At 45.6% G+C, this 25529-nt stretch overlaps 1 protein-coding gene across 2 annotated transcripts in view; it reads left to right on the forward strand.

Annotated features, from left to right (window-relative positions):
- Nucleotides 1-25529, forward strand: part of DDX43 (DEAD-box helicase 43) — a 1041849-nt gene that overhangs the window by 45756 nt on the left and 970564 nt on the right. For both annotated transcript variants that reach the window (XM_085610941.1, XM_085610942.1), the window contains exon 3: nucleotides 13013-13130. In XM_085610941.1, the coding sequence (XP_085467067.1) occupies nucleotides 13013-13130 (118 nt within the window). The remainder of the gene's footprint in view (nucleotides 1-13012; nucleotides 13131-25529) is intronic.

Here is a 25529-nt window from a genome sequence, read left to right on the forward strand (position 1 = left end):
CTCCTGGTGCATAGCCTGCCTTTAAAAGAGAGTTTTTCACGCTTCCCTTTCTTATGTATTGTGTTCCTCGAGGGGAGAGCACGCTCCCACAGTGTCTGGAAGCTGTAAGAAGCAAGGCCTAGAGGGAACATAGGCTGCACTTACTCTTGTTATACAGGCTGTCCTCCGTGAGCCTCTAAGGCTAACTTATTTAACAAAAACTTTCTGAGCTTAGGCGTTGTCGTTGCTGCTCTGGAAGTAGACTGTGGGGCAGGGAAGAGAAGCTCAATTAATTAAAACTATTGCGGGTTGGGAGCCACTTGGGAAAGTGGGTTGTGGCTGCACTTCCTCGTATGCACTGTAAGCAGGGTGCCGTCTGCATGGCTTATGGGGAGGAGCTTTATTAATTAAACGAATGAGCACTGAGCGCCTGTATTGAAATAGACTTGTGGCTGCACTTACCCTTATTATTCAGACAGTCCTCCTTGTGCCTCTCAGGTGGATTTGTTTGACTAAACCATTCCGGTCTGAGGTGCTGTTGGTGCTGCTCTGGAAGTGGACTGTGGAGCAGGGGAGGGAAACTCAATTAATTAAAATGATTATAGGCTGGGAGCTGCTTGGGAAAGTGGATTGTGGCTACACTTGCTCTTATTGCGCTTGACTTCTGTGTGCGGGGCTGGCCCACTCGTTCTATGCGAGTCGGGCGCTCTGGTTGCGTCAGGGGTTGCGTTAGTGACTTAAAAGGGTGAGCTGTGCGGGTCACGTGGACAAACGTAAAAAACATGTTGGCCATCTTGTAGTGTGCAAGCATGCATAGATTAGGTGACTAGGCTGGTCTCCTGCTCCTTTCTTGAGTTTCGATGGTACAACTCTTCTGAGTATCTAGTCACGTTGGACTGGGTAGGCCAGCTATAGGAACCCACTTAGGCCTGCTAAACACAGTACCTTAATCCTGGTTGCAAAGGGATGCAGACTCCCGCATTGAGGGTGCGTCACGCAGCAGAAGATATGCGAGGTCCGAACGAGAAGATGCGCTGTGCAGCGGCAGTTCTGGGGCTGCGTTGGGCGAGATAATGTCCAATGCGCAGCTGTGGTTCTCACATACTACGTTGGGTGAGGCAATATCTTCATGTGGAGATTCATCGTGCTGCAGTGGTTCCAAATGGCTTTGTTGGGCAATGTGATGTCTTTGCTTCAGGGAAGTCCGCGTAGCGGAGGCAATGCGTCGATTCTGAGGGCGATTTGTGGTACAGCAGAGGCAATGTGCTTGATCTGTGGGAGATGTGCCTCACTGAGGAGGAGATGCGTTGGTTCTGCTGGATCCGGAGATGGGATGGCAGAAGCACCTTTAGGTTCACTTCCAAGGGTCCAGGACTTGGTAAGCTCCACTTGGCGGGGTAGATCTCACAGGGGCAGAGTTCAGGTGCTGGTTAATAGAGACTAGCCCTTGGAGTCACTCTTGTGGTCCTTGGTGCAGGTAGCAAGTTCAGTCCTTTTCACCTAGGCAAGAGGGCAGCAGGTCAGCACAGAAAGTCAGCAGTCCTTCAGGCCAACAGTTGAGCACAGCAGTGCTTCTTCCTGGTAGAGTCTGCCACAAGTTCTAAAGTGTACTGATGTTTCGGGGGTCTGAAGTCCAATAATTTGCCCACTTTGAAGCTTGGTGCTTGGAATTTCCTGCCTTCCTGCTCCCAGATTGCCTGGGTTCACAATAGACGTGTCAAACCCCTGTGTGAGAGTGTTGAGTGCCTTTATGATGTGCAAGTGTGATAGGTGACAGCTCTTCCCCCCTCGTTGTGTCAGATTGGCCCATCCTGCTAACATCTAGCTTCCCTTTGTCTCCCTGTCTGGGAGCAATACGCAAAGACGCAACTACTTACCCCTACAAGAGGACCCTACAGATAGGCTAAAATCAACCATTCACGACCTGGTGAGCAATGCAGAAAATCAAGGCGACATCAGCAAAAAGGAAGCTCAATTCCTCACCACCACTACCAGTAAAATTCCGTACTTTTACACCATCCCTAAAGTCCATAAAAACAAAGTACCACCACCAGGACGCCCGATAGTATCGGGTCAGTGCTAGAACCACTCTCAAAATTTTGCGATTTCTTTTTTTTTTTTTTTTTTTTTTTTTTTTGAAAAACCTTTATTGACACAGCAGTTATGTACAGTCACGGGCCTACAACCTCCGAGGCCGGCGGCTAGTATGCAAAAGGGAAACACAGTACAGCCAACAAATGAGCAACCTACACGGGAGGGTGGCCAACAGGCCCACAACTAGACTCCATCCAACAAGAAGGTTTTGAATTAACATTTTATGAAAAAGAAACAACAAAACAAAACTAAAACCAGGCATGGAAACTACATAAGCAGGAACTTGCTCTCACATGGGGGGGGGGGGCAGCCGCCACTCAGCGGCACTATAGGCAAAAGTTAGTATTAGGCGAGGTAGGAGGGGGGGCAGGGAAAAACCCAAGTACCAATTCCAGGAAGGAACAGGAATAGCCGAGCTAAGGGGACAGAGCTACATTGGAGGCGATCACCAGGGGGGGCGTGCATATATCTCCGCGGTAAGAATTCCACGGACCCCACATCTTGTTCCATTTTTTGGGTTTGCCTCTAGCAACATACACGGTGTTCTCCTGGAACATGCACCAATCCATGTTTTCTCTCCATTTTGACACCGTAGGAGACCTACCCGAGCCCCACAGCTGCGCGATGTCCCTTTTGGCTATCATATTGCCCAGAGTCACCCAGCGCTCCTGGGCCGCGTTACAATCTGTCGGTTCCCACACATTCAACACACAGCGCCGCGCCTCCGGGAGTAAAGCCACACCAGTGACCTCCTCCATCACTGCATGCACCCTAGTCCAGAACCGGACAACCACTGGACACTCCCACAAAATATGGAGAAAGGTACCAAGCAGGCCACAGCCACGCCTACATAAACCATCACTCGAGTAGCCCAGGCGAAGCAAACGGGGACCGGTAACATAGACCCTGTGTAGTATCTTTAACTGCACAAATCTAAGGCGAGCGGGTATGGCCACTTCTCTCGGCGAGGCTATAGCCGCAACCCAGTCCTCGTCGTCCAATTCTAGGCCATCCGCGACCCATACCTCTCGCAGGCGGGTGAGGAGGTCCGCGCGGGTATTAATCAATTTTTTATAGATCAGGGAAATGGTGCTGTCTGGCAAGTAACCATCAAGTATACGATCCTCCAAGGGAGAGGCCTCAGGAATATCCGCCGGGGTCGGAAAGGCAGAAAGCAGGGCGTGGCGGACCTGCGCGTAACGAAAGAATTCCCTATCGCTCAGGCTATATTCGGTCCGAAGGACATCGAACGTTTTAAAAGCGCCCTTCGCCCACAGATCCCCCACTCGGCTAATACCGATGGTGTCCCACTTCTCAAATCCCTTAGTGCGCCACAGCCCGCCCAACTCTTCAGAAGCATACAGCGGAGTCGCACGAGTCAGGCGGCCCTTCCAGCCCGTAGCAGCAGTGGCGCCGTGCCATGCGCGTACAGCATTGTTCGTGGGGCCCGTAAGTTTAGTGCGTCCCTTCTTGGAGTAAAGCATTCGATTGAAATCCCCACCCGGCAACAGTAACTTATCCATCTCATACGCGGGGTTCAAAGCTGGGCCATACGTCCCATGGTTCACTGCCACCAGCTGGGACGCCCAATAATACCTTCTGATATCAGGAAGAGCTATGCCACCATCGTACCATGGAAGAGTCAGCTTAGCAAGAGCGATACGTGGTCTCCCATCCCACACCAGCTGTCGCTGCAGGCTTTCCACCTCCCGAAAATACCGTGTAGGCACCACGTCCAGCGTATTCTGTAGGGCGTACAAAAAACGTGGCAGAGACATCATTTTAAATAAGGCCGCCCTGCCCAGCGGCGATAACGGAAGCCTCCGCCAACGAACTACGTCAGCCCGAAGCCGCTGAAGCGGTGGCAGCAGGTTCAGAGAGTAACGAACCGCTGAACTCAAGGAGACGTGAATGCCTAAGTATTTAAATCCAGACTGAGAGATTTGAATCGGACAGCCGCGAGGGAGAGGATGGGGGTCGCCAACCAACACATATACACAGGACTTGGCCCAATTAATAACAAGCCCAGAATTGCGGCCGAAGGAGGTCAAAACATCGAACAACACTATCAATGATTTCCGCGGCGAGGTGAGGTAGAGCAAAATGTCATCAGCGTATAGTGACACACGGTCGTCAAACGTCGGAGACCACCGGATACCCGCCATAGAGGGCTCCCACCTCAGCCACGCCGCCAGGGGTTCCAACGCAAGAGCAAAAAGAAGCGGGGACAGGGGGCAACCCTGGCGGGTACCCCTCCCGAGCACAAAGGGGGCCGACACCCTACCATTCACCACCACCTGCGCCAGCGGCTCCACATACAACAGTTTCACCCATTTAATGAGTCCGGGTCCAAAACCAAACTTGGCCAGTGCCGCCCAAAGATACGACCATTCCAGCGTATCGAACGCCATCGTGGCGTCCAAGGACGCCAAAATGGTGGGCTCCTGGATACAATCGACCCTTGCGAGAACTCCATGTAGGCGCCGCAGGTTCAACGCGGTGTTGCGATGCGGAATAAAACCAGATTGATCCGGATGAACCAGGTCGCCAATTACAGTAATCAGTCGATTTGCCAGGACCTTCGCAAGAATCTTTGGTTCGGCATTTAGGAGTGAGATAGGCCTATACGATGCACAACAGTCTTGCGGCTTACCCTCTTTATGGAGAACCACAATAGTTGCAAGCCGTTGGTCCAGCGAAAGGGCGCCTACCTCAAGCGACGCATTAAACATCTCACGGAGATGAGGCGCCAGCTTCTCTGGACGAAGCTTGTACAGCTCGATCGGCAGACCATTCGGGCCCAAGACCTTTCCGGAGCGGACCGCGCGAATTGCCAGTGCTATCTCATCATTCGTCAATGCCGCATCCATCAAATCTCTGTCGGCGACAGAGAGGCATGGCAATGTAATATATCGTAACAATTGGCGAGAGTCATCCTCCGGCCTATCCGAGACCGACGTATAGACGTCACGCAGATGATCTGCAAAGCAAGTCACTATCTCTCCGGGATCTGTGACACTCACACCGTCAGCGCGCACAATCACCGGAACCACACGATTCACACTTTCGCTCTTTTCCAGCCACGCAATCAATTTTCCAGCCTTGTCACCCACATCATACAAGCGCCCCTGCTGTTCCCGACTAGTGAGCTTGGCAGCATTCGTAACCAGCGCCCTATAGTCCGACTGCTTAAGGCTAAGGGCGTGAAGTTTCTCCCTCGTGACTCCCCGCCCAAGATCCCCTTCCATACTAGTTATGTCAGACTCCAGGTGCACCACCTCTTCGTTTTTACGCTTTTTAGCAAGGGAGATCAGGGATAGGGCCTGCCCACGGATCACCACCTTAAAGGCCTCCCACAATGTCAAGGCTGACGAGACGGAACCCTGGTTTTCCGCGAAAAACCGGTCCAGAGACTTCACCAATTGGGCATGAACTGTGGGGTCACGGAGATACCAGGGGTTAATCGGTGCCACCCTCCCCCAAGCCCCCAAGGCAATATCCAAGTGGAGCAGCACCGGGGAATGATCCGAGATCCCACGAGCAAGATGTTTAACTTCCCCAATCATTGGGGCTTGGGCAGCCGGCATCAGCACATAGTCCAATCTAGACAGGGAGCCGTGGGCCCCAGAGTGAAACGTAAACTGAGCCAGCCCCGGGTGCATCGCTCTCCAACAGTCGACTAGTCCCATAGTGTCAATAAAACCACTTAACCAATAATGCGCCCCAGGGAGGTCTCTGGGCGGGTGTCGATCCTCTCTACCAGACACAACAGAGTTGAAATCCCCACCAACCAGCAACAGGCCCTCAGGGAGCCCGAGCAATAGACCTCCCAGATCCGCGAAGGTGGTAGTCTGCAACCCAGGGGGGACGTAAACTGAAACCAAACACAAAGTCTTACCCTCCCACCGGCCAACCAGCACTACGTAACGCCCCCGATCATCGTGCTTCACCTCGTCAATTTCCAGTGGGAGAGAGGCTCGGACCAGAATGCCTACCCCTCTGGATCCAGTGGTAAAGCCGGAATGGGCCACCAAACGGTAGCCCCGTCTATTCAATGCCTGACAGGAGTTGCCCACCAAATGCGTCTCTTGTAGGAAGACGACATCTGGCGAGAGACGCTTCAGATATTGTAGCACCACCCCTCGCTTCACACGGTCCCCCAAACCATTGACATTCCATGTTAAAATATGCAACCCCCTACCCCCCATCCCAACCACAACGATCATCCCACCCACTACGAGAGCAAAAAACAGAACATCGATCACCTGGTATAAAACAAACCTGAAACAACAACAACTCCCCCACCACCACCCCCCCCAACTCCTGTGACACACCCCCCCCACCCTGCACCCCTGCACTAGAACATCTAGCCACCCCAACTCGCAGTGTGCCTGTCGCCCCGACATAAACCTAGTCTACGAAAAGAAAGAAAACCCCCCTAGAGGAGGAAGAGTCTCACCAGATACCCCGCAGCCCCCCGACACAAAAGGAAGGGCAATGCAGTCCCATGTACTAGGTCACCCCTGACCAAAGTCTGAGTTCAACACACGATTAGCCAGGAACCATAGTTCAGTAGTTCACGGGTGCTCCGCCGAGCCACCTCCGTCGTCCTCGGCCCGCTCCTCTTCCCCGCGTCGATGATGCAATGTATCAAGCCATTCCTCCACCTCATCAGGCCGGTCGAAAAAGTGGGTCCGATCCTCTAGTTCAACACGAAGCTTAGCCGGGAAAAGCATGGCGTACTTCAGTCCCATGTCTCTTAATCGCCGTTTCACAGTCAGAAACCCCATGCGCTGTTTTTGGACCGCCTGAGTAAAGTCAGGATAAAAGCTAACATCCACGTTCTCATACTTCAGCGGGCCATTTACACGGGAGGTCTGTAGGATGGCGTCGCGGTCCCTAAAGTTAAAGATCCTGGCGATGATGGGTCGCGGCGGGGCCCCCGGCTTCGGCCGACCCCCCGGAACTCTGTGGGCCGCTCCACCATGAAGTATTTACTGAGGCCCTTTGGCACGAGGTGGTTCAGGATCAGTTCCTCCACAAAAAGATCCACTGACCCATCCTCCGACCTCTCCGGCACACCTACAATGCGCACGTTATTGCGCCGTGCCCGGCCTTCAAAATCCTCCAGCCGCTTGACCGAAAGGTCGGTGAGGGCCCTCAGACTGTGAAGCTCCGTCTGCAGGTCAGTAACATCTTTCGTAAGGCCCGAAGTCGTGAGAGCAAGTGAATTGACCCTGTCGCTGGTTTTCGAAAGGTCCGCTCTGAGTAGGTTAACATCAATTGACACAGTGTCCAGCTTGTGGGCCAGAGAGTCAAACCGCTGGCCAACCGACTCCTTCATGGCGTCGATGGCACCCATGACATCGTTGAGTGTCAGTTCCGCCGAGGATGACGGTCCCTCCCGAGCCACCTCTGCGAGCCCACTCGGACCAGGAGACCCCTTCTGATGGGCATACCGATCCATATTATTCGTCTGCACATAGCCACCTCTCCGGGTAACCTTGGGCCTTAGCTTGTCCCCGTCTAGTCGGGCCGCCATTACACGGCCGGGGAAACCAGCTCTTGGATGCCCGTGTGTTGTAGTGGTTCCCTGGGGGGGGCACACCGCAATCAGTGGTAGACAGCTCCCGCTACCGATATCACCCGCCGGCCTCCGAGCTGCTCAGATGTGGAGCCTCCGCAGGCGCCTGCCCTCCACGTCACTGAGGAGAGTCGAAAGCGAAAGTGAAACCCGGGGGGCACGGGTCAGCCCGAAGCTCCGGATCCGTTGTTGTTCAATTGGGACACGGGGAAGATGCCAACCCGAGTCCGGGGCAGCGCCGCGGAGCAGGCCTCTTTCCCAAAGACCGAAGAAGTAAAGTTCCCTAAGTCCGATTTGAGTTCTGAGAACAGGAGTATCCTCAGCTTAGGTTCGCCCGTAGTATTCCTTCAAAATATCAGGATGAAATCCAGGATAATAGTGGGAGGCTGCGTGGACCCCGGGAGCCCTGTGCCTACGCGTCCATCATGGTTGGGCGCTAGGCTCCTCCTCCAATTTTGCGATTTTTCTTTTTTTTCTTACAACCACTGGTCAAGGCTACCTCTACTTACCTACAAGACACCGAAGACCTACTGATACAGATAAAGGATCTATCATTGAATCCTAATACGGCTTTTCTGGTAAGCCTTGGTGTAGAAAGCCTCTACACCAGCTTGCCACAAGATGATACCCTGAAAGTATTGGAATCCTATTTGAACGAGGGCACTTGGGACTTTGTAACACCAACATCTTTTATCTTGAAATGTGCGGAACTCGCACTAAAAGAGAATTACTTTGAATATGAAGGTCAACGATACTTGCAAACGTACCGCACTTCAATGGGCAGCACCTTCGCCCCGAGTGTAGCTGGACTGTACGTTTTTAACTTTGAAAAAACATATCTGTTCAACCACGGCACACCACTTGCACAGCACATTCGCTTTTACAAAAGATACATAGATGATATCCTCCTAATCTGGGAGGGATCAGAGACATCTCTAAATGATTTCCTCAGTTGGATAAATGAATGTGACACTGAGATTTAACAGCACAATCAGTAGAAACATCATCACATTCCTGGACCTGGATATCGCCCATGCCAACGGTAAACTGGAGACAAAAACTCATTTCAAAAGTACTGCTAAGAATTCCCTACTACACTATACGAGTTTTCATCCCCGAATATGTAGGGAGAATTTACCGTATGGGCAATATCTGCGACTGCGCAGGAATTGTAGCAGTATAGCAGACTTCAAGCAGCAAGCTCAAGGGCTAACCACTAAGTTACAACAACGGGGGTACCCTGACAGGATTACGAACAATGCTAAGAAGAGCGCTCGCAATCAAAACAGAGACGGTCTATTAAAAAACATCCCCAAAGAAGACACCACAATCCCCTTGACATGTGTAACCACCTACAACCCAGTTTCTTGCCAAGTAGCAAAAATCATACACATGCACTGGCAAATACTAAACACTGGAAACCAACAATGGGGAAAAAACCCTTTTTTCATACAAAAGAGGCAAGAGTCTAAAAGAGAGCCTAGTTCATACAAGACCGCAACAACTGGTAAAACCAAAAAACACCATACATAACGCATGGGGTCTCCCCAGGGTGACCGGCCATTACCCTTGCGGTGACTGTAGTGTGTGCCACTTAACCAAACAAACCAAAACTCTCGATCTGGAACCTGGCAAAGTGTGGGAGATACGCACAGACACAAATTGCAACACTGACCATGCCATCTACCTCATCACCTGCCCCTGCGGGTTTAGGTATGTAGGCATGATGAGCCGCAAAGTAAAAACAAGAATCTGTGAACACAGAAGCACAATCCGGTGCAAAAGAAATACAACCCGCATGACAAATCATTTCCTAGAACAACGTCACACTACGAATGATATGGAGTGGGTAATTGAACATCTAGAAGTTGGGACTTGTAATATCCAACAACAGCTGCTGGAAAAGCAAAGATGGATCTATTGTCTGTCCACCCAATGAGAGGGTTAAATGACAATATACCATGGAACAGTCTAAGTAGACAGTAACATCAGAAAGTAGCATACAGTATATTTACTCCCTCTATAACAATCTAAAAACAACTGCCCCCTACTAACAAGTAATTCACTTGTCTATGCAGTGGGATAATCCATCACAATAATGAGAGGATGAGGCCATTATGTTAATATCTTGCAACAAACGGCTAATCAAAAGGATTCTCTCAATCTCCATGTTTCACCTGGCATCTTCAAACGCTAGGCGATAATTACATAAATCCATTGTGTAATGTACTTTTATTGTATAGGCTACGCACTATTAGCTAAGTGTTTCCAGCCCTGTACGACTGATCACTCTGTTTAAATTATGGATTATGAAAAAAACAGCTCTCGCTAATAACATCTGGTATCGTAACGCATTTTCAGTGCGCCGCGCACCTTCAGACAAACTTTACCTCCGCTATGGCTGTCGCACACTAAAGGTGAGCGGCCTAGTGTTTCAAATGACGCCACATTGCCGTAACGTGCTCACGCACCGCGACACCAGTCAGGAAGTACACCGGCCCAACAAGATTTAAAGACACGCCGGTAACCTCCCGCAAGGCACATCCAGTTTCAGAGGAGACCGGAATAGGTGTACATGCGGGCGAGCACTGAGATAAAGTAAGGTTTTTCCATGTAGAATCTTAGAGTGGCACACACTCTTTATTTTTACTGTTGCTTTTTTGACTCCGCCACTTGTGGACCTAGACTCTTGGCAGACTCTTCATCTAATTTTTTTTTTATCCTCATTCAGAGTAACTAATAGGAGCTTACCCCTCCCTGAAACCGAACGGCCCAAAAAAACACGTGATTAACGTAAATAATACGGCACTATCCTGTTTTTTTCTGTTTCACAATTGAAAGCCGACATTACATAGCACGCGCAGTGCGCTCACTAGTCACGCACTGAAGCGGCTTTGCAACCGCTATAATCAGTCACTATCACTTAAACATTTAGTGATAAGTGACACTTCACGCTGCGCGAACTTGCAATAAGAGAAACCGGCAAGCTCGCCACGTTTGGGCTACAAGCATGCTCGTCAACCCGCTGCCAACATCACACATTTCACGGTGGCAGTTGACATAGGGTGCTGTGCACCTATGACCTGTTTTAAATTACAAGCATGTCCACTACAGTTGTAATCATGCCTGGAAAACGTGTATTGCTTGCATTTGTATGAGTGACCATGCACGTATGAGTGACACTGAGCGTTTTTAGTACCACTTGGGCAATACCAGAATGGATGTTACTACCATAAATAGCCAATGTTTTTATATGTTATATGTCGTACTGTCCTGTCTATTTTCTTTTTACATGTATTTTATCATTGATGGACCCAGAAATGCGGTTTGTCCATCCAGCATGACATTCACACCTTAGCGCGTGAGCTAAAAATGCATTAATACGTGGTGATGATTTTTACTACCCATCCTATTCACTTTTCACCTCTATTAACTAGAGAGGTCCTGAAGAAAGCTCCCTGATTTTTACAGTGAGCTGAAACATGTTGACCAAGGGATAATCCAGACACAACTAGTAGTTCTGACACATTATCCATCTCTTTCATTCATTTTTTAAAATACCTTTGGCCATTGGGAATAAAGTATTGGTTAGTGAATTTCCCAGAGGTATTTTTCATTTCACTGCACTTTAATACACCATCACATGTAACACACAAAAAAACCCGCTCCACTGTAATCAGGTGCCGCAGCACAGCTGGGTAGCATTCGGCTACCCAGCTGGGAACTCAATGATGAAGCATGACACCAACTAGGCTGGTGTGTGAGGGTTCTTTTAAAAGCCCACTTGGTGCCCTACACTACTTGGGTGACCTAGCCACTCTTTAGTGGCCCGTCTTAATTGTTTATTACATTATCAGTTTAGGACAAGGACGGCCTACATACTGTCCTAACTCTCCCCCTTGTTTACTGAAGCAATACACAAAGGCCAACAGCCAGCTACTCCTAGTTATGTGACCCAGGGACAGGCTGCAGGCAACAGATGGTTAGGACATGAAAATGCCAGGTTTCTTAAAAGTGGCATTTTCAGAATTGTCTAAAAATCTGACTTTACCATGAAAGAGGGCTTATAATTACAATTCTTTAGACTCCAAACTCTAACTGTGTACCTGTCCCCAGTTGTTAAAGTTACAGCTTATTTATTGTAATAATGTAGCTCCAACCTCTTCCTTTGGGAGAGGAAGCCCTTGAAGTAGTGAAAAACTTACATATTCAGCTTCTTAAATACACTTCACCCTGCCTTCTGGGCAATTCAGGGCTTACCCTAGGGGATGGATGGATATAAATATATCCATCCCCTAGGGTAAGCACTGCAGGTTTACAGTACTATTTCCTTTTAATTCCCACTGGTTTTAGAAATTAACCACTCATAAAGAACTTCATAGAAATAGTTACAAACACACACTGGAGTGGTTAAGAGGAATTATAACTTAGATACAGGCATTTATCACAACTGCCTATTCTGCTATAACCAACAGAGATAAACATAAGAGGGATGCCATTGCACTCATTGAGGACTGCTTGTCAGACAGAAAACCCACACCATTTCCGATTTAGACACATTGACATTAGGATTTACAGAACTATTCACTTTTAATGCCCACTGGTTTTAGAAATTACCCACCCGTAAAAAACTTCATAGAAATAGTTATAAGTCAGATACAGGCATTTTACAACTGCTTATTTTGCAATAACCAACAGAGACATAAGAGGGAAGCACTCACTGCTTTTCAGCTTCAATTAACGTTTATATGTCAATAGACTGCGACCAGGACTACATATCCCAGATAGCTAGATGATAGATAGTGGCTCACGTGATACGAGTCACTCACACCGACGATGCAAATTTATCACGTCTAATAGGATGTTTTTGCAGCCGAGTTTGACTCTCGCCGGGACGTCTGTGTTGGAGGTGCACCTTTCACATACAGGTAAGCTGGACACAAGCGGGGCTTAAGTATTCAACCTTCCCCATGTTCGAGTGTCCAAGGGTGAGCTCTAAGCTGAGTGGGGCGATCTCAGTTTTTTTAGGCCGATCGTCAACTCATTAGCGCCCATGGTATTCTCCTTTATGTAAATATGCAACAGAAATGTCAATACAATTTGCTGAGTTTGTGCCGTTGTCACCTATCCTTGCAGGGACATATATGGCCTATCCATTAACTGTAGCATTTTGATTGCAATAACCTTGCATTTTCATCTACGCTTTAGACCTGTTTGAAATTCCGGCTGAAGGCATTATTATAAACAATAGGCACTCGCATCTCTGTTCTGCTGTGACATGTGCATTTAGATTGTATGTATACAGGTCTTAGACAATTGATAAAGCATGAAATGACATTTTCTTTCTATATTTAGATAGTAAATGGAGAATATGAATCTGAAGTGAAGATCTTTGGCTCGGATGATAACCAAAATAAAGCAAAAAGACTGATTGATGAGCTTGTTGATGGCTATGGAGAAAGGAGCGAAAAAGGTAAATGTGAACAGATCTTATAGTTTGGAGTAAAGTTTTTAAATTAACTCTGCCATGAAATGTTACTTTTATGTACGTTTATGTCCCACGGAAGGAAATAGGACTGCTTTTCCCCAGCACGAAGAGCAGTTTGGCAGCCAGGTGTAAGTGCAGCAGCCTTGTACCCAGCCATTGTCTCTCAATTCTTCTTTTGATCTGATTTGCTTCACTAAAAATCCAACTGTATTCTTTGAATGCTCTTTGTGACCTGATGTTTTATGTGCCTGCTGGGAGCAGGGTCAAGACTAATTTGCATATGGCTGGGTCCACACTGGGGTGGCGTGATAGGCAAAAAAACAATGGATTAAACCCAGATCTGTTGACTGGGGATGAATGTTTGCATTGTTTAACACACTGTCCATCATCTGTTCTTTTTGCTTTTGTTGCCCTAAGTGGGAAGGGTGTACCCAGGCGAGAGTCCCGTGCTCACTGCGCCACTGGATTCAAGCTAGCCTGGCTGATGAGGAGTGATACCCTGAAAGTGGTCCCAAAATGCTTGTTTTGGGTCCAGGGAGGACCTGGCTTGGCGATTCTACCTAGACTGTCCCCATGAGGATCAGGGTCAAGACTGATTTGCTTATGGCTGGGTCCAAACTGGATTGGCGTGGTGTTCAAAAAAACGATTTATTAGACCCAGGTCTGTTGACTGGGGGTGAATGTTTGCATAGTTTGGCATTCTGTCCATCATCTGTTCTTTTTGCTACGGTCTTCTTGATTAATTTTCCTGGAAGCATGCCTGTGCCACAGTTCACAAAATCAAGAAATAACCGTGCTGCTATTCCTAGTTTTCTGAGGCTGAGCCTCACAGGTTATGCGTCATAGACTTCGAACTAGATGAGCAAAATGTAAGCATTCTGTTTTTTATTCCTTTGCTACAAGGCCCCTTAAGATTAATTTCTATCATAGATGGACATCTTTGTCTGCCATGCTAGTTGTGTTTTTAGTAACCTTTCTGGTGACTTGTTTTTAAAAAGAATGTACATCCCAGCTACAGGAAGACTTGTGTAACCAGAGCATAGATTACTCTTTGGGGCTTTTTACAAGGTGTAATTCAGTGGTGGTCTGCTCTCAAGGTCCTGGCTTAGATCAACGCTGATGCGCTCCAGTCCAAATTTCACAAATGACTGCGACTAAGGACTACTGGAACTGTTGCAACTCTGCAGTTGACACATTTCTTGTAAGCACCAAAGAGTTACAGCAACTCCTGCTGGGCAGCCAGCTGACGAAAGTTTTCAAGAGCTTTAAGCATCAGAAAATCAAATGCCCCTTCTTGTTTTATGTATTACATGTCACTCTGGATGGTATCCTGGCACTGATCGGGTGTGAGTCTAGCTGGGTCTTGCGGGACTATTTGAAAAGCCAGATCTTCAGCTTCTTGAGGATTTCAACAAGTGAGGAGGAGGCTCTTATGTGTAGTGGCAGGTCATATACGCTTTAAAAAAATAAATAATTAATCTGTTTATTTATAACTTGACAGGGTAAATACAATTTATATCATTCCATTGCCTTTGTCCATCGAGTAATTTACAGTCGTTAATGCAAACACCACAGTTCCGTACTCGCACATATATTACATATCTTTCTCGTCTTCTTCCCGGGGGCCCATCCCTGTCAGCCTGTGTCCCTCTGCATTCTCCCCATCAGGTTTCCACGTGGGTTCCCTCGGTAATCATTCCATTTGCTCCAAACTTGTTCCCATTTCCTAGGACATCCTCAAATCTCATATACTGTTTTCTCTGCTATCATACACCAGCCAAGGTCTTTCATCCAGTCTTGTAGGTTCAGTGCATCGGGTGCACCCCACATCCTCGCTATATTGCGATTGGCTATTGTCAGACCCAGTGTTACCCAGATCCATTCCTTAGCACTGAGGTCAGTGGCCTCCCACACATTTAGGAGGACCCATTTCGGGGAAGGAGCCATCTCCACTCCCGTAATCCTGCTCATACTATGGACAATAGGTGCCCAATACTGCTGTATAGGAGGACACTCCCATAATATATGAAAGTAAGTTCCATCTTGACTACACTTCCGTCTACATTTCAGGTCTGTTTCTTCCCATTTTAGCCAGAGTGTAACAGGAATAGTATGTTTTATGCAGTATTTCCAATTGTTGCAAGCGGAATTTAGTTGAAATAGCCATCTCCCTTGGGGATGCCAATGCCTCCTGCCAGTCCTTGTCTTCCAGCTCCCTTATGTCTAATTGCCACTGCTCCTGGAGGTTAAGGAAGGGGTCAGGGGAATTATTGACCAGTTTCTGGTATGTCATGGAAATTACTTTACGACGCATGTGGTCTGTAAGGATTCTGTCATCTAGCGGGGATGATTCAGGGAGCTAATCTTAGGGATTGCCGCTTGTAGTGCATGCCTAATTTGGAGGTAGCGAAACATCTCTGTTTTAGTCAGCTCGTATTCTTTCTGTAGTACTGAGAAGGGTTGCACTCCACCACCCCCAATCCCCCCCTCCCTCCCACAAGTCACCCACGCGGGATATACCTATTAGGTCTCATTATTGAAGCCGGGGACTTTACCCATGTTGCACAGCTTTTCTGTCTCCCATAGTGAAGTGAGTTGTGTTACTTTGCTTCCCCATCCCATGTGTCTCTGGATCATGTGCCACAGTTGGACTGTGATATGTGCCAGGCCCATCAGTGAAAAATATTGTGGGGAGTTGTAGAGCCCCTCCTTGCCTAAGACATATCTGTCCATTCTATAGGCTGGCTCGTCTGGTGGCTGGTGTATACTCTGGTTGATGACCACTAGCTGTGATGCCCAATAGTATTTCCGAATATACGGCAATGCAATACCTCCCTCATACCACCCCCGAACCAGCTTCTGGTATGCTATTCTTGGAGGCTTTCCATTTCACAACAATGACCGTTGTTCACTTTCTATCATCTGAAAGCACTTGGTGGGGATTGTGTATGGTGTGTTTTGCAATATATATAGGAAACGGGGAAGAGCCATCATCTTGAAGAGGGTGGCTTTCCCAAGTAGCGAGCGTGGTAGCATCCTCCAGTGATGCACATCGCCCTGCAGGCGCAACAGAGGGGGTGAGAGATTACGTTGGTAAAAGATCAGAGTCTGTAGTGATATAGACCCAAAGATAGCGGAATCCCTCCGTTAACACCTCCGCCTCGCACTCCTTGGGGAGTGTGGAGGGTGGCGCACCATGCAATATGTAAATAGTGGGTATCGACCATTTAATGTTGTAGCCCGAATATCTGCCAAAGTTGGTAAATATGTTCAATATTCTATGTATTGCAGTCTTGGTTGATGCCAAGTAAAGGAATACATCGTATGCGTATAGGAATATTCTATCTTCCCAATTGGCGGTCCAACGTAGACCACAGATCAGTGGACCCTTTCTGATCCAATAAGCTAGAGGTGCTAGCATCAAGGCAAATAGTAGCACTGATCGGGGGCAACCCTGTCTTGTCCCCCTCCTTTGGGGACATCTGTGAGATGTTCTATTGTTTACCACTACTTGTGCCATGGGGTCAGTATAGAGGTGTTTTAGCCATACCATGAAGTTGGGGCTGAATCCCATCCGCTTGTGCACCGTAAACCTGTATGGCCATTCAGCAATGTCGAAGGCCATGCGAGCATCGAGCGACATGACTACCGCATCATCCCTCAGTGTGTGTACTCTCCCCAGTACACCATGTAGTCTCCGCAGATTGAGCGCTGTACTACGTTCTGGCATGAAGCCGGACTGGTCTGAGTGTACCAGCTGCGGTTTAATCTGAATTGGGCACATAGCGAGTAGTTTATCTAGGACCTTGACCTCAACATTCAGCAGTGAGATGGGACGGTAGGATGTGCAATTATCCCTAGGTTTCCCTTCCTTGTGCATCAACACTATAGAAGCCTGTCGTTGGTCCTCTGGGAGTTTCCCCACTACTTGACTTTCTAGGTACATGTTTTTAAGATGAGTGGCTACTTTACTAGCCACCAGATGTAAAGCTCAATCGGGAGGCCACTCGGCCTGTTGCCTTTCCTGATTGTATGCTTCGGATCGCTCTGGCTATTTCTTCATCTGTTATTTCGCCCTCTGTTAGTGTTAGGGCCTCCGGGCTGAGGGTGGGAATGGAAATATCTGTCCGTAATTATCAGGCTTCTTCTCTTGTCAATGACCTGGAAAGCGAGTAGACGCCGTAGTAATGGTTGGCGAAATCCTCAGCTATCTCCTGCGGGTTACTAATTGTCTCTCCCACCTTTGTGTTGATAGCAGTTATTTGCTTGATCTCGTCTATCAAGCCAGACCAGCAGTTTCCCTACCTTATCGCCAACCTCATACAATTTGTGCCGTGTGGCCCGTGTATTGGGCCCTAGCTCCGTCCGTTGCTAGCTCTTTATATTCCTTTTTTTAGGTTGAGGATTTGTTTGGATTGCTCCGGGTTGCTGCCCGTCAGAGCGCCCTCCAGCTGTTGGATCTTGCGTTCGAGAGTCTCAATCACGGCTGTTTTTTTCTTTCTGTACCCAGCCATCAGAGAGATGGCTTGTCCTCTTATCTTATCACTGGTTTGAAGGCATCCCAGAGGGTATTTGTTGATTTGACCGACCCCATGTTATCTTTAAAATTATTTTTTATAGTCTGAAGTTATCCCTTTCTCATCAAAGGGATTTTGAGCCACCATGGGCTGACTGTTACCCTCCCTCTTGGTTGTGGCGCCCAGTCAGAACACACCGCCCAAATTGGTGATTGATCTGATAGTCCCCTTGCCAGATGCCGTATCTCCTTAAAGCGCACCACTAGATCTTCCAGTGGGATTATGTAGTCGTTTCTTGACACTATTGTGAACTCCCGAGTGGAACGTAAAAAGCTGTGCTGTTGGGTTATGAGTTTGCCACACATTCACCAACCCCATTGCGGCTAAGAATTCGGAGAATCGCAAGTTGGTGCATGATGAGTGTCGCGGTGGAGATCTGTCCTTGTGGTCTGATAGCATGGCGTTAAAGTCTCCCCCGATCAATAGCTCCCATTCAGGAAGGTCGTCTGCGCTTTTGGAGCTATGTAGGAGAATGCTTGATAGCCAGATCTGCTTTTCTGAATGTGTGGGATGTGTGCAAGTAGGTGTCCGGTTGAGCAGAGGTGTCATTAAGGTTTGTGAAAGCAGATGCCATTGTTGAGATCTGCTGGGCCAGTATTATGTTGTTGCTTGAAAGTGTGGGTGAGGAGTTTGAATTGTTCTTGTTTGAGTATGGGGAGCCAGTGGAGCTCCTTTAGGGGTGGTTTGGTTGGAGTACAGTGTGGGAGGTTAAGAGTGATTCTGATGATGTGCGCTCTTCTGTTTCGTTTTTTTTTCCGGTTTTAATTGGGAGCCATTTGAAAATCTTCAGCATCTCAGTGTATTCAAGCATGAGGCAGTGATGGCATTGACTTGGACGGTCATGTTGAGTTTGCTTTAGATGACTATCCCTACTATCTTGGCATGGGCGGTGGGGGTGGGTGTTGGTCCTAGCTGTGTTGGCCACCAGGTGAAGCCTCATGGTGAAGTGCTCTTCCCGAAGATCAGTATTTTTCTCTTGTGGTGTTCACTTGGTCTAAACAAACAAAGGTTCTGTGGTGCCCTTTTCACTATACAATCAATATACCTCGCTCTCTTTATACATAAATCACTTTACTGCATGTGTGATAATGTGCACTATTTACAATGACCTATACACGGGGATGTCTTAAAAACTTGTAAACACAAAAAAGTCTGCAATATATTCACTGGTTCGTGTTTACAAATCAATTGAATAGCAGACAGTCCCTTCTAAAAATATTGACGTTTCAACCCTATAACCAATTTACAAGGGTCTCCTCAGGACAAAACATGTCGCTTGCCAAATCACCTCCAAGCAGTATAGATTATTCACATGTTGGGGTATCTGTATCCACACTACAATTTCTATGGCCAATGTTGTGTATCACGCTCATGATCTATGTATAAATAGAGAGAGAGAGTTATATTGATTGTATAATCAAGAGTCCCACGAACTGTGTACCTGTGTTTTATTATTCAGATAGTTGGTCTTCATCCTGTGGGTAATTTGTCATGCAGGCATTGGACTTGAACCAAGTACTGTACGTCTTGCCTGTGAGGGAGAGAATGAGTTGCGTGTTGCGGGTGTAGGCGAGGACACTGATGTTGTGAGAGCAGATGATGCTGGCTAGAGGGATCATGTCTGTAATGAGGAGGATCAGGCTTGAGGAAGATCCTTGTGGTACTCCGCAGATCAGGTCACGTGCTTTCGATGTGTACGGTGACAGGCTGACTTACTTGGTCCTTCCAGTCAGGAGAAGACCCACTGGAGTATTTGTCCATGGATTCCAGTGATGTGTAGACTTTGGATAATGATTGAGTAGGAGATCTCAAATGCTGCAGAGAGGTCCAGGAGGATGGGGCTGCCGTGTCTCCTTCTTCACGTATGTCATCCATGACGGCGCTAAGGTCAGTTTTGTGCTGTGGTTGGGTCGGAGCTGGACTGAGTGGGGTTGATGAGTTTGAGAATTTTGAAGTATTCGATGAGGTGTCTGTTGATGATTTACTGTAAGACCTTGGCCGGAAATGGTAGCAGGGAGAGAAGACTGTGGTTGTGAGCGTTGAAGGGCCCATGTAAGGTTTCTTCAGCAATGGATGTACAGATGTGTGTTTCCAAGCTTCTGGGAAGGTTGCGGAAGAGGTGGAGGCATTCAGAATGGGTGTTTATATGGTGCTGATGGGTTGCTGTCCTCTGGAGTATGCATGGTTGGGGCAGGGGTCCAGTAGGGCCCCTAAGTGCATGGACTTAATGGTGGTGGCAGTTTCTTCTGAGGTGAGGACGGGCCATGTGGTTAGCATTGTATCTTTGTATAAGATCAGGAGGTGTTTGGGGAGGTCCATTGGGTCTGGTTGCAAGTTGAAGTTGCTGCAAATGTCACTGATTTTGTTGCTGAAGAATTGAGAATGTTGCAGGGGTCCTACAAGGGGGTGATCGAGTTGGAGACGGCCGCTGTTGAGGTGAAATCCTTCCTGATGGTGACATTTCTTTGATTTGTTTTTAGTGCCAGATCATTGGTGGTAGCTACTCAGAGTGGATTTGAAAGTACTTCTTTATGCATTTTCCTTGCTCATTCTCTATTTGTACTCCATTTGTTTACAGTGACGTTCCATGAGTTTGAGTTCCTCCATGTACCAACTGGCTTGGGGTCTAGATCTTGTTGTATTGCTCTGTTTGCTGCGGTCAGGGAGTTGGCGCAGGACGTGAGCTTTGGGGAGACTGTTGCTGTGTTCGGGTTAGTTGGTGTTGAGAGAGGTGTTCCAGTCCTTATCAGTGATGCTGGTCCAATTTCGGCAGGCTGGACTTGTGGTGGTCTGTGTGCCTTGGACTGGGATGGATATGCTAAAATTTATGAGGACGTTGTCTGTCCAGCAGACTAGTGTGGGCTCATTGACAGGGATGTTGTCAGAGGCTGTGAAAATAGGGTCCAGGAGGGTTCCGGTGACGTGGGTAGAATCTTAGTATTTGTTGGGTGGGGCCCACGCTTCCAAGGTCCTTGATGAATTTTGGAGGAAAAAGAGTCAGAAACTCACTCAGTAGTTTGTCGCAACCTGCGTGTGATGATCTTCAAAGTGCTCTTCTGCTGGAACCTGTAATCTGTGACATAGGTTTTTCATTAGGCTCCGATATTCCCCAGTCACCAGTTCACCTTTCCAGCCTGGGGCTCCAGTGCCGAACACTTCATTATCATCATAATCATCTTAACCATTTTCAGCCCCTAGCAGCAGCTTGGCCCCCTATGGTTATCTCATAATTGTCATTGATTATTAAATCTTTGAAATTCAACTTGCATTAGTAATCAGTTGAAAACTCATTTGCACTCTTCGCAAGGCCCCCCTGAAAAGCCTTAAGGCATTTTATTACGTCTGGCCTAAATACCGTTTTAGCTGTCCTGCTATCCTCATGTTTTCCCCCAAAAAACTTCCAAAAAAACCATACATTTATAGTGGCGTCCAATCAAAACTCATCACCATTGGTCTGTTGAGATGTCACTCAAATTATGCTCCCACCCAACACATCATAAAATTTAGAACAGCGGACCAGCCCACTCCATCCATTGGATGCTTTTACTTTGAGTTGACTGCCTTTGTCCCTTGTACATGTATACCTACATCTAAAAATAGTGCCCCGATAATAGAATGTTTTAAACACTAATATTTCCTAGTGACTGATAGTCTCTATGTATCGTAGCATTTCAACTAGGTATCGTAGCATTTCTAAAACTATTTAAGGAGTTTTGTATAGTGAGAACATCGACCGAATACATCAGAGTGCATTACATAGTTGGCTAAGAGACAGTTTTTCCGGGTTACAAGTAGGTAAATACATTACTTGAAGTAAGCACAAAAACAAAACAACCGTATACACAGAAGTGTACTATAATCAATCGTAGTTGAGCGAGTTACATAAGGAGTAGACAAAAAACACACAAGTCCCTATATAGTGTCTAATCAATTTTTAGCTATAATGTTATAGACTAGAGTAATGACCGTAAGAAACTCAAAAGACATATAGATGTACAATTCATAAACCAACAATTGATCAGTGCAACACAGAGCGAAATAACAAACTTATTAACATCAATATAGAATTTATTCAATGATATTATACAATAAAAAGGCATTCATAAAATCACAATACACAATTCAAATTTAAAAAGAAAAACATTTCATTAAATAATACACGTTTTGTGATATCGTTAGAAAACAGGTAAAGTCGACGCTGCGTTTCGGTGAGTCTTTGATTTGTCACCTTCTTCAAGACAGTTTTCTAAGTAATAGAAACATTTTTGTTATTCATCTCCAGTGTTGCTACTGTAATTATCATATACACAAACCTAAATCTAAAGATTTCATGGCATTTTAAGTTCTTACTTCTGACATACATATTACATATTTATTTACCAACCTCAATATATTTTGTTTTAAACTAGACAATGTTGCATCATGAATATTTATCTTTTTTTTTTAAACTAGACACTCTAAAATTTCATTACATGTATTTTCCTAGTGGTATAACTTTATAATGAATAAACATCAAAATTATCTTAACACATACCTAAATAGTAGTTAGGTATTTGATTTGCAGAAGTAATCTTCTTGTGATTAAGGGCTGAAAATGTGCCACTTTTTTTAAAAAAAAGCGTCTAGAATGAAGAGAACCAAATCAATCAGAATTATTATTCAACAATAACTCCAAAAGTAATCAATACATCACATCTACAGCTTTTGTCTGTACCTATTGTATTAGAGGCCAGATTGAAGAATTTGTGTTTACTGTGGCCACCGTTATATAATATTATTCTTCAAAGAGGTCCATTGATTCTGTAAAAAAAAATATATAAAAATATATGTAGAATCTATTCTACATCAATATAATAAAAATACATTTTTTTAAATTATAATTAGCTTACCAGCAGGCAAGGAATAAGATGAAATAGTGCTAATGGCTGATCTGCCGTGATAACGTGCACTATATTTATATTCCCAAATTTCGCCGTTTATTTTATGTTTTTGGCGATGAGCAGACTTTTCTAATGGAAACAGAGACATTTTTATTTATATATCTCTAAAAGATTATAATTGTAATCTAATTCTTAGTCTACAAATAATAGTGCATCAATTTATTACCTGATTAGTACACCGTCATGATCATCAAAAAAACGGGTTGATAAAAAACCTACAAAAAAGAAATATATTTCACTTATGGGCCTTATCACAAAACTTTTTAGTATACTTATAATTAAAGGGCTCCATTTGACGAGTTTAATAATCGCTTGGATGTGCTAAATATTGTCAGAGGTTTTAACGCTATAAGCTATATGTACAGTATTTAAGGGAATCAGATTAATTATTCTGCAATGTTTTTTATCACTTCCTTTTAGTATGCTGATGCTTTTTGAAAAAACGCACGAGATCCGTTACTGTATATTTATTTGGGACCACCCAGGGTCTGTAGTCATTTGCTTTGCTAATCGGCAACATCTCAGGCGAAAGTCTTGATCTATGTAGAACTTAAACATAAATAGCGTAAATTAGTGAACTTATGTGGGTTACAACAAGGCTCACGTATATAATGTCTTCCTCTCACAAATGGTATCACTTGTTTGGAAACATGTACTATGCTGATGTTTTTTGCAAAAAAACACACGACATCCGTTACTATATATTTACTCTGAACCACCCAGGGTCCGTAGCCATTTGATTTATTAATCGGCAACATCTCAGGCGAAAGTCTCGATCTATATAGAACTTAAGCACAAGAAGCGTAAGTGAGTAAACTCATGTGAGGTAAAGCAAGGCTCACGCATATAATACCTACCTCTCACACGTGGTATCACTTGTTCAGAAACGTGCACTAAGGATACCGCGATTAATATCTATCTATCGCTTACCTAAAGCGAGCAAAATGGCCTCCTTCCCAGCAGCAAAACGACAACTTCCGGGTCAGGATACGTGTTCTTCATTTGACCCGGAGTTCATTTTTATACGTACTTGTCGGTAATCATGTGATATCTGTGCAAACAATATATATAAAAAACATTTTGAAAAAACACATCATATTTATCGTAATATCATGATGTCTACAATGAGACAGGAGTTTTTGAATTAACAATCGAGATCATTTTAGATCGTTTTTCTATCAAGAGAAGCTGTCGGAAATGTCAGTTATCTTGGAAAGGTTCTCGAAAGAGTAAATATTCTCAACTAAGGATATACGTGTAGGATTCCTCATCATTTCTATAGATACTGATATCATATGTGAACAGTACTACTTGTAGCTGTAAATATAGTTTCTCTGGCCATAAACGTCCTGAACTAATACTAAAGTTTATATAGATAGTATCACCTGAGAGTGTAGGACGAAAAAAGACGTTGGCCATTTTGGAATGGGATCCATTATGAATAAACATGAACCAGATCTCATTATTACAGATAATTACAGAGTTAGATGAAACTATAACAGTAAATAAATGGCAGTAAATGCACCTACTAAATGGATTCTAATTTAAGACATCATGAAAAGAGCTTTATAAATAATGTACAGGGCTGAAATGTTAATATCATCTATACTTATTGTTTATTTTTTTTTAATTATTATTATTTCTGAGTTCAGAAAAAAGATACAAGTCAAAGATGAGATGAAACTTATTAGTTAAATAAGCTTCTCCCAGTCTTCTTTACTGTTAAGTCCCTGTCTAAAGGTGTTGAAACGAGACCTATGAAACTGTTCTCGTTTCTTTCTTTTAAGAGTCAAATCTCCTCCTCTAATGTTCATATGTATTGTTCCTAAACCGCACCATTTTAAATCTTCAACTTTATGCTGTGCGTTATGCCAATGTTCTACTAATGGGGAGGTTCTTTTGTTAGTTCGAATTGCAGATTTGTGTTCGTTAATTCGGATCCTAACTTCTCTTGAGGTCTCTTCAACATAGCCCAGAAGACATGGGCACATAATGAAGTATATTAAGTTCTTTGTGCGGCAATTCATAAAAGTATTACATTTATGCGTCGCACCATTGTGTATCATCGTTAGTCCTTTAATGATGTTATCGCAATATCTGAAAGAAACACGTTAGTTAGATTCCTTACCTAAGAATATCCCCAGGCGGCAGGCTGGATTCGGAAAGATTTTTCGTCAGCAATACACTTTCGCGTCGGCAGGTGTCGTCTGCGGCTCCGCGTCCGTCGTCGGCATCGTGATCGCCGGGATGACGTCGTCGGAGTACGCCGCCCTCGCGTGCTAACGTCAGTTCTTCTTCTTTTTTCCACGCCAGTAAGCGCAGATCCGGGAGGAGCATACCCTTTAGTCACTTTTTGACGAAACTTTTTTGGTTCATCTCTCGAGTCGACCTCGACTCCTGGTGCCGGTAGGGATGCCCGGTTTCAAGCTGTGCGACGCCTGTAACAGACTGATGTCGGTTACGGATCCCCACTGTCGGTGTCTCACATACCTAAATAGTAGTTAGGTATTTGATTTGCAGAAGTAATCTTCTTGTGATTAAGGGCTGAAAATGTGCCACTTTTTTAAAAAAAAAAGCGTCTAGAATGAAGAGAACCAAATCAATCAGAATTATTATTCAACAATAACTCCAAAAGTAATCAATACATCACATCTACAGCTTTTGTCTGTACCTATTGTATTAGAGGCCAGATTGAAGAAGTTGTGTTTACTGTGGCCACCGTTATATAATATTATTCTTCAAAGAGGTCCATTGATTCTGTAAAAAAAAATATATAAAAATATATGTAGAGTCTATTCTACATCAATATAATAAAAATACATTTTTTAAAATTATAATTAGCTTACCAGCAGGCAAGGAATTACTGC

The sequence above is a fragment of the Triturus cristatus genome, chromosome 6 (assembly GCF_964204655.1).
Source record: "Triturus cristatus chromosome 6, aTriCri1.1, whole genome shotgun sequence".
NCBI classification, from domain to species: domain Eukaryota; kingdom Metazoa; phylum Chordata; class Amphibia; order Caudata; family Salamandridae; genus Triturus; species Triturus cristatus.